Source organism: Leuciscus leuciscus, assembly GCF_965113295.1.
Source record: "Leuciscus leuciscus genome assembly, chromosome: 10".
Taxonomy (NCBI): Eukaryota; Metazoa; Chordata; class Actinopteri; order Cypriniformes; family Leuciscidae; genus Leuciscus; species Leuciscus leuciscus.
In genome coordinates this window covers 15,380,137-15,390,483 of record NC_138734.1, presented here as the reverse complement: position 1 = coordinate 15,390,483, position 10,347 = coordinate 15,380,137, and the positions used below count along the sequence as shown (strand labels likewise).

At 37.6% G+C, this 10,347-nt stretch overlaps 1 protein-coding gene and 1 long non-coding RNA gene across 2 annotated transcripts; one reads left to right on the top strand and one right to left on the bottom strand.

Annotated features, from left to right (window-relative positions):
- Nucleotides 1-1,499: 1,499 nt before the first annotated feature.
- On the bottom strand, nucleotides 1,500-2,726 carry LOC309507761. Its single transcript, XR_014209236.1, has 2 exons — nucleotides 2,156-2,726; nucleotides 1,500-2,114 (listed from the first exon to the last, which is right to left on the bottom strand). It is a non-coding gene; the product is annotated as an uncharacterized lncRNA (long non-coding RNA).
- A 6,081-nt stretch (nucleotides 2,727-8,807) lies between these two features.
- On the top strand, nucleotides 8,808-9,869 carry LOC309508162 (uncharacterized protein; the record flags this gene model as incomplete). The annotated part of the gene is made up of 2 exons (XM_082182688.1): nucleotides 8,808-8,990; nucleotides 9,112-9,869. The coding sequence occupies 2 exons, from the start codon at nucleotides 8,808-8,810 to the stop codon at nucleotides 9,658-9,660; spliced, it is 732 nt and encodes a 243-aa protein (XP_082038814.1). The 3' UTR covers nucleotides 9,661-9,869.
- Nucleotides 9,870-10,347: the final 478 nt, after the last annotated feature.

Genomic DNA, 10,347 nt, shown 5'->3' with positions numbered 1-10,347 from the left:
AAATAAATTATGCTTCTTAAGAAATGTACCAAAAATAAATAAATAGTAGCCTAATAAAAATATACATACACATACACTATATAATTAAAATGATAAAACTCACACACCTTTACAACTGGTAGACATTCTGTATAGCCTACTTGAAGTATTTTCTTCCTCACAATAGTAAGTTTAACAAAAAGTGTTTTCAATATAATACTGAACAATGTATCAACATAAATAATAATAATACAATATAATCTTTTGGGGGTTTATTTTCATAATCTACAGAGAACGTCATCATCAGAGGTTATTTTAGACAAATTCTAGTCGTGTTTGCCGCACGTGCTCACAACCTTCAAACAAATATGTTTGAACGTTCCCTGCAGGTTATTTTGGAGTTTATGTTATATAAACTAATTAAAACATTGCATATGATACCAATATGCTACAGAGATTATTCAAATGCTGATATGTGTAATTTATTTATAAATAAAGTATTTATGCTCGGACACATTCGGTCTCTGTCGCGCACTGTCGAGCGCGTTCTCGGACACACTCGGTCTCTCTCGCGCACTGTCGAGCGCGTTCTCGGACACACTCGGTCTCTCTCGTGCACTGTCGAGCACGCTCGCGGCATTCGCCTCGCTTTTGTCGAGTCCCGCGCCTCATAAACACTCACACACCAGAGAAAAAACTTTGCAGCTCCTATGGCTGAGAGAGAGCCTACTCGGATGAAAACCGCTTCAGTGAGCTCAATTAAAGTAACGCCGCATTTTTATTGACAGTAACGGTAACGGCGTTGTAATGGAGGAAGCAGTAATTAGTTAGATTACTCGTTACTGAAAAAAATAACGCCGTTAGTAACGCCGTTTATTTATAACGCCGTTATTCCCATCACTGATTATATATTTGTATATGTATATTACCCCTCTGGGGTCTAAGGTGTTTTTGGGGTCCTTGAGATGTTTTGACATGCCCTGACATTTGTGCTTTTTTTCAAGGTGTAATTACACTCTATTTAGCACAAACAGGGCTACCATAATATGTGAGCAACATGTATGTACATGTTTGTATTTTTGAGAGAATAATGTTTATGCATGGTTATTGAAAAAACTATAAATTAAAGTTTCTGAAATAAGGCCACAAAACACATACTAAATATGTGTCCACAAGACATTTGACTAATGGATGTTGTTGCCTAGAGTTTTTGCTTCAAAATGATCTGAAAATCATCCTGTCTAATCATTCACATAAAACAATACATTGATTTAAATTTTGTAAGACACTTTTTGTTTGGAACTTTTTGTTACAATATGCGTTAGAGCGTGAACGATCATGAATAATAATGTGTTTCACACCTGAGAAGACATTGACCCGCATAATGAGCCTTTCAGTCAGGTCTGTCACTGAGCGAATGAAAAGATATATATACACACTAGGGCTGTCCCCGACTATGGATTTTCATAGTCGAATCAGAATCGTCATGTCTTGCCTATAGTCGACTAATAGTCGAATCATGTGTATGGGGGTGGGGCTGGGGGCGGGGCTTTAACGTTTCAAAGCCGCGATGTACAGAAAATCACACAAAGATATAGAAGAAAATGTATAAAAACATTTTTGATCAATAAAACTAAGAAATAACATAAATAACTCCAGAAAGGCCACACTGCAGATTTGCATTTCACATGCAAATCAAATTAAATCGGCTAAATTACCTGTGCGAGCAGGCCAGCCTACAGCACAACATCGATGCACCGAAAAAATAAACAATTAATTTACTAAATTAAATTAGAACAGAATATACCTTTCTAATAAATAAAAATACAAAACGAAATAAATCAGAATCAAGTCACAGGATGAGGAGCAAATGTGTGCAAAATGACTAAAGTGCAGGGGAACATATATTCAAAACACAAGCCACAAATAGTTAGATTAGATAACCCTGACAGATTAATAAATAAAATAAAAATAAAGAAATTATTAAAATAACGATAGTAGCCAGAATTTTCAACTTTGTCTTTTTAACTGCAGAAACAACAATAAATGCTAAACTGGAGAGGCAGTCTTTTTAGCTAAAAATGTTCACAGCATCCAAAAATAAAATTAGAACCGGCTGAAAAGTTTTGAAATCACTTGTACCTCATCGAGAGAACAAATCCTGAACGTCTTTCACTCTGTCTGTGTCCGTTGGAGTCTTTTCAAATTGTGCGCGCGGATAAAATACATTCTAACGTGAAACCCATGCGTGAAACATGTTAACGTTGGCCGGCAGAAGTGCGATCATGGTTTTCCTGATGCTAAATCCAGCCTTGGAGAATATCCTTTCTAATCGTGTACATCCACACTTTAGATTTTCTTATCCCAGACATTGTCAAAGATTTAAATCCTTGCCGCGAAGACGCTCCTCTGTTGGTCACGGATTGAAAGTGAAACTTAAATCTGTCACGGGGTGTTTGGATTTATTCACGCACGTTAAAAAATATTTATTAAAAGCTTCTTTCTTTGCACATTTTTATATAGGCCTAGGCCTACAGCATTATCATAATAGGCTGAATATTAACGTATTTACATAAAAGCTAGTTCTATGTGAAATCAGACATTGAGCGCCCTCATATAGCCAAAGTGGCATGATCCTCGTTTCATAACACCTCTGCGAAGATTCGACCGTGAGATCGGTAGTCGAATCAGGCTCCTCCTATCGAAGCATCGAATCTTCGACTATTCGGGGTCACCCCTAATACACACACACACATATATATGAAAAGAATTGCAAGGACAACTATATATGTACACACACACACACACACACACACATACATACATACATACATACATATATATATTTTTTTTTTTTCACAAATTGTGGATGCTTGCAAATTGTATAATATCCAAGGTAAACATTTCTAGTTAATGTGCAGTTAAATATACAATATGTATTTTTTTCGCCGCTATGGGTCGCTAACCTCTTACAATAACAAAGGCGTAGTTTGATGACGCAACATTTGCTAAGAATTATGAATCTTGTCATCAACGTCAACCCGACCGATCTAATAATGTTTATGGATGAGTAAATACATCAATGTTTTTATCATGACTGTGATATGAAGCAGGTCGCGCGCAAACACGCGACGCGAGTCCCACGGATATAAAAAGGAATATGGACATTTCATTCTACCGAACTACACGCAAGTGCAGAATTACTACTCACAGGTCAGTTTATTAGACAAATTAAACTTGTGAGGTAACGCAGCGCTGTTTCACTTGGTCTAACATTACACTATCACACTAAACTGCATTTGAATGTGTTGAAATTTATGTTATTTTATGTGTTAGTTTGTCTGTATGAGACTAGCAGTAAGCTAGATCAACATTAGAATAACATACAGATCATATTCTAACATTTTATCATTGTCGAACTATATAAAATGTATTAGTTTTATGTAAATGTGCTCACCTGTTTAATAAAGTACATGTAGGAGCGGTCGAAGTCTCGGACGTGGAGCTCTCGTTTATATACTGTCTATGGGAGCTCTAGGCATCTCGAAAACACAGCGCTGATATTGATTCTCGTTTTAGTTTTCCTTTTTTATCCAAAGTCTGCTTGCCATGGTCCATCATGTTTGAACGAAACAACAACAGCGTGCAGATAGACATTACGAACTACACAGTTGTCCACGTCTGTCGCCTTGGTTACTATCAGAGGGCTCTGGTTACTATGGCAGTACAAGCGGAAACCAGGGAGAACACGGATATGACGCCATTGACGGCGACAAAACGGAAATAAAGAAACGGCCCATGTCTTCGAATTATATTACAAATTTCTCCTGGTTTGAAAGTTGTTGGAAACAGTCGGGATAATGTAAGTACACAACTAAAAAAAATATATAACATAGATATAGTGATTTTTGCTATTTTTAAAGCTAAAAAAATACATATTGTACCTTTAATTCTCATACTGTATTTTCAAAAAAGTTTTGGAATATGTATCCTCTCCCCAAATAATTTAAAGAGAAGGTTTATATTGACATTTTAAGATTTAGTTTACATCTACCTTGTAAATATATATTTTTTGCTATTTTATTAAAAAGGTTACAATTACAACAACAATTACAATTTTAACAATAATATTTCAAGTGTAATCTTTCTTTGTAAAACTAAAGTATACATTTTATCATACGTATTTCAAAGTTAAGGATTCATTATAGCCTACATTGGAACAAACACTATAATAACATCTTAGTTGATGACTTTATTTTTGACAAAACATACTATTTATATTTAACATATGAGCAGAAATTGCCGAACAAAAGCTTATTTGATGTGGCAGTAGTCTATTTTACAGTAAAAACTTTATAATCTATTCAAAACTAGTCAACGAAATGTTGTCTTTCATATTTCGTCTGTAACATAGGCCTATCGTTTTAGGCATATAAATGTTATTTTGCAGTTTAATATGTTGCTTATTCAAAGACATTATATTTCAACATATTTCAGTTGATTTTTACTCATCTAAGTATAGCAATATAGTTGGTAAAAGCTGTTCATTCATTCACACACAAAAATGCATATATATTTAAACAGTCTTTTTGCGAGCTGTAGTAAACAACAGCGCGTATCTCTGCCGTTCATTCATTCATACACAGAAACGCGATTCATATTTAAACAGTCTTTTTGCGGTTTAAAGACACTATTCCATATTGCAAACAAAGCACTTAAGAATAAAGAACTTACAATTCCTCATCTGGACCCGTTGCTCCTCGAAATGAAACTACCAGCAGGTAAATTTTCCTGAGGTAAATTTTCCAGGATTATTATTAAGATAGTATTATTCCTCACAGCGTCGTAAGATACATGAGTCTGATTAAACTTGGTGTGTTTTATCCAGCTGATATGAGCTTTGGCACGTTTGCATGGATCGCCTCAGATCATTTGCGTTTGAATAGCGCGCGCTCTCCGTCGGCGTGGTTACATTAACACTTAATAAACTATAATGAGCTGAAATGAGAACGACTCACATCTCTCTCTTTTCATACAGATTACATAAATTGAGAATATTAGTTTTTTATATAAATTAATAATAAAAAAAGAGAATTCAAGCTTTATGTCAGTGTGTCTGTAAGTATGCCTGTGTGACTGAGTATTCGCAGAGTTACAGTTCATTTTCGGACGCGTTTCAGAATGGACTTCACCGACAGAGAGAAGGCAGAACTCGCATCATGTTTATTTTTCTTTATTTGACAAAAAGCACAACACTTTGTTTTTATTGTGAGTATACACAAAAAAATAGACACTTAACAGGATCGAATGATGTATAACACTTATATGTAAGATCAAAATCAACAGAGTATTTTGATTGTCTTTTGCACTGATAAGAAAAAAAGAAAGCTAGTATCGCCGGCGACACCGTCGACTCCAGGGGGTTAGGGATGCACAATATTTATCGGACAGATAAATTATTGGGCGATATAAGTGAAATAATTTTTATTGCTCCGCTAAATAAATGAAATCCGAAAACTAGTAATACTAGTAATAATAATAACTAGTAACTAGTAATCCGATAAAGTACGCTTGCTGGTAAATCAATCAATCAGTCTGATTTATCCGAGATTCATTCACTTTCTGAGTGCAAGTGACTGCGGCTTTAAATCTGTCGTGCTCATTACGTCATCATCTGTGAACATGTCTTCGCCGGTCTGGAAGTTTTTCTTGGTTGCGGCAGAGGACCATGCCATTGCTATTTGCAAAGCATGTTTAGCAAGGATTCCGAGAGTTTTATCAAAACTCAAATATTATCCAACAGAATCACTGAATTTACATCTGTATAATAATTCCAATCGTAATTTCAAAAGCAGTTCTGTTAAAACTTTATGGGGTTCCCTATAGCCTACAGAAAGAGTTTTTAAAAACATGTTTGTAATCAAGGTGCAATTTGCCAGGGGGGACAGGGATTTCCATTTGGTCTAAATACCCCTGCTTCTGCTGAATTATTTTAAAAATGTCGAAAAAGCGTTTTGAGATCGTTTTAAATGAAATATTGAAGTTTATAATTAAGTGTTTTGGCACACCACGCTGTTCTAAAACCGGGTTTTATTCTGTCATGTTGAATTAGCATTCGACGAATGCCACGGCGCTTTCATTTGGATTTATTTTTCTCATAATAAGCTTTACTTTTATAATTAACTCTTGCCATTTTTGGTCATACAGATAAGAGTACATGAATAAAAGTTTACAGTTTTGAATTATGTACACTCGCAATAGGCTAACGACAAAACGTTTTCTGTGGTCTCAGTCTCCGGGAACTGAACGTCACAAAAATTTACCGAAAACCATTTGCCTCAGTTCAGCCACGATAAGAAATATGTCTAAAGCTTTAAATGTCTAACCATTTAATAAATGTTATCTGATTATGTAATCCATAAGAAACCGAGAGGTACAGAGGATCTGCTCAAACATGTCGCTCTAATTAATGTAAATCACCTTGAATTAAAATGTAAAAACAGATAAAATAATTTAATTTCTTTGTCGAAATGTTGCGATAATGTTTCATTTAAGTTTATAATTAGTCTATAAATGTTATTTAGTTTAACAGCTGCACGAAATAGCCTACCCTGTTCGAGATTTATTTGAATAAAAATAAATAAATTCTTCACATTCTGCTTTATTCACAAATCGCACCCTGGTTTTAAGGATCCAAAGATCCCTGTGGAATTTAATATTGAGTTGAAAATTTTGTTCATGACAACAAATGCACATGAGTTTGAAGTTTGTATTTCGTTTTGCTTGGAAAAAGCTGGCCTAAACCGAAGTTACGGTGGCCGAGAGAGCTCAACGCGCTGCAACTGAAGAAAACACATGCAAATAGAAAAACACCTGCAAATTAAGAAAACATCTTCATCAGTTTCACAACACATGTGTGCTCCAAATACTCACAACGCAACCAAATACAGAAACGTGCTGCAAAAGTTCACAACACAACCAAATACAGAAACGCGCTGCAAAAGTAAACAACACAACCAAATACAGAAATGCGCTGCAAAAGTTCACAACACAACCAAATACAGAAACGCGCTGCAAATAGGACAGAACACAACGGAAATGTTTCCGGGAAACCCAATAAGTGACGGACCCGGCTGGGACGTTTTTTATTGCTCGTGAGCATTACCTATGCCCTTACGTTACTCCCTTAACACTAGAAGTCCCAGAGTTTTTTAACCCTCCTTTAGCCAAGTGGATGCTAACTGGCCAGTCTTTTGGCTATCATTAGCATCAATTCATGTGTAAATGTGGTCAAATGTGGAGCAATCTGCAGGGGGGTTGGAGGTGTGTGTGTGAATGGTTGCTGGTGGCTTGTTTGTATGTGTGGGGGAGGGAGGGCTGCTAAAAACAGAGAACTTGATTGACCATGTCTCACATTGGCATGTAGGGTCTTGCCCAGGTGTAAACAGATATGAATTAGCACATCTAATTGCATGCAGCTTGCTCTCAAATGAGAGGTAATTCCTTTTGTGCTGAGGTGGATAAAATCTCACTGCACATAGCCTACTACTTCAGTGCCCTCAAGAATTTTGTGGTGTACGAACCTCCTTTCCAAGAAAAGAAAATGCAGAGAAGACTCACCACTCGGCAGGCCATGGAAATGATCCTGAGTGAAGTAAACCCTTGTGACTCAGATGGAGAAGACATAGAACTTCAGCCGGATTCGGAATCAGAGCTGTCTGATCTTCAGGTTAAGTTTCATTTCATATTATTTCCTATTTCATTTCAAACCAGTAAGTGGAAAACACCAAAAAAGCAGAGTGGAGTGACATAAATATTTACTCTGCCTTTTTTGTATTGTCCACTTTTTTGTTTGTACTACTTAGCAGACATTCACTGCCATCTGAAGTGCAAAACATTATTAGTTGTTTCTTTGCTTTAGTTGTATCTTTTTATTTAGGAAGACATTTCAGACATTATTCCGATACAGAGAAGGAGATACTGGAATTATTATTAGTATCTATGCATGCATTTGTGATATCATTTGACTTTTCCATTGCTCACAATTTGAATTTGTTCACACTGCAGATGAGGAGACTGCTCCTCAACCAAAAAAGAGAGCCCGTTTGGGGACTGACCTGACAGAGACAGCGAAAGATGGCACAGTGTGGCGTGAAGAACAGGTGGGGACGCGTCTCCCTTTCACCCCAATCAAAGTGTACGCTGCAGATGGAGAGCCAACGGCTAAGGCCAGGAAAAGTATCTCGAGTCGCCTTCAGAGCTTCTTGTGTTTCATCACTCTTGACATGCTTCATAGCATTCAAGAATGGACTATTCAACATGCACAGGAAACGGAGCATGTTCATTGGTTCATGGCCCTCCCTGAACTAATGGCATTTATTGCAATTGTCATCTTGCGGGGGCTTACCAAGGTTCCATCACTACGTGACTGCTGGTCAGCAAACCTGGGAAACCCACATATCATTGGAACAATGCCGCGAAACCTCTTCCAAGACATCATGCGACACCTACGCTTTGATGACAGGTCCACCCGGAGTGATCGAGCAAAGACTGATAAGTTTGCTGCAATATTCAGTGTGTGGGGATCATTTGTCACCAATTGCATCACATCCTACAACTCTGGTCTACATATCACCGTTGATGAACAGCTTTTCCCGTCAAAGACTCGCTGCTGTTTCCTGCAGTATATTGCAACTAAACCTGACAAGTTTGGGATCAAGTTTTGGGTGGCTTGCGACCTAAAATCCAAGTACATTTGTAATGTCCTCCCATATCTTGGCAAGGACCCTAGTCGTCCCAGTGGAGAGAGACTGTCTGAAAATGTAGTGATGAGGCTGATGGAACCATTCCTAAACAACGGCAGAAATGTTACCACGGACAATTTCTTCACATCGCTGTCACTTGCGCATAAACTTAGCCGGAAAACCACCATCCTCGGCACAGTCAACAAGATTCGCCGGGAAATCCCTCAATCCGCTAGACACACAGATCGCAATGAATTCACCACTCAGGTATGTTGCAGGTCTTTTGTGGTTCTATGTTTATGTGTTTCTAATTTTTAGAATCAACACCGCCAAGTGTGTCATTGTGTGTAAAAGTGCTATGAAAATAACAATTTATCTTATTTATTAGGTGTTTTCAACCACTGCTGCTACGCTGACGGCGTATGCGCCCAAACGGAAGAAGACCGTCTACATTCTTAGCAGCATGCACAGCGTGATTCAGACTGAAAATACCACCAAAAGGAAGCCAAACACTATCACCCTTTACAACACCACAAAGTGCGGCGTGGATGTGATGGACCAGATGGTGCGGGAGTACACTGTCCGCACAGGGACACAGCGCTGGCCAGTTGCCGTGTTCTATAACATGATTGACATGGCAGCACTGAATGCACATGTGCCGTATCAAGCATGCACCGGAAGGCAGGAAAGACGGGTGGACTTCCTGGTGGAGCTTGCAAGAGAGTTGGCTAACTCTCATATGTGTGCGAAGAAGGCAAGAAAAGAACAATTGCTTCGGACACAACCCTCCACACCTAGCCCTGGAAAAAGAGCCATGTGTCAGGTCAAACACCAATGCAAGAACAATCATGCCACTGTGCGATGTGTTCACTGCTACAGATACACATGTGGTAAATGCAGACGGGAGATACCATGGCAGTGCCAGGATTGTGAGTGATTGCTGGAATGTACTCACTCACTTTTTAATATTATTTGTAAATATGTGTACAAATGGTTGGTTTCTTTTTTATTTTATTTTGTACTGTTTTTATCAATAAATCTCAGCAACAAAGGAAAAAAAAAAACATGTGTGTTGATTTCTCCCTAAGATGGCAAAGTGAAACACAAGTTTCCTTGAAGTGGCTCAGCATGGCCCCACATTGTTTGTGTAACCGGTGGCTCGCGACACCAGTTATAAAATCGCTTTTCTGCGTTGTGAAGACAGACACGGGACAACAGGCGGCGGTTTCACTGGGTTTTACTATGATATATAAAACAAAGAAGAGCAACCTCAGAATAAATCGCCCTTATGTTGCTTCTCTTCAGTGCATTAACAATGCCAAGAGCCAAGAAATACAGAAAACATACCTGATATATAAAACAAAGAAGAGCAACCTCAGAATAAATCGCCCTTATGTTGCTTCTATAAAACAAATGTGATGTACATTTAATCACCATGTGCTCTCATTTCCACATATATAGGCTAAAGACAAAAATATAACTTAAACGGGATGGAATGACAAAAATATCCACACAGATAGGTAAAATAATATTATATACATAAATTGCAGTGAAAATATAGACATTAAAGCAACAATTAAAATAAAGATTAATTAAGATTAACAGGAGCCCAAAATAACCTCAC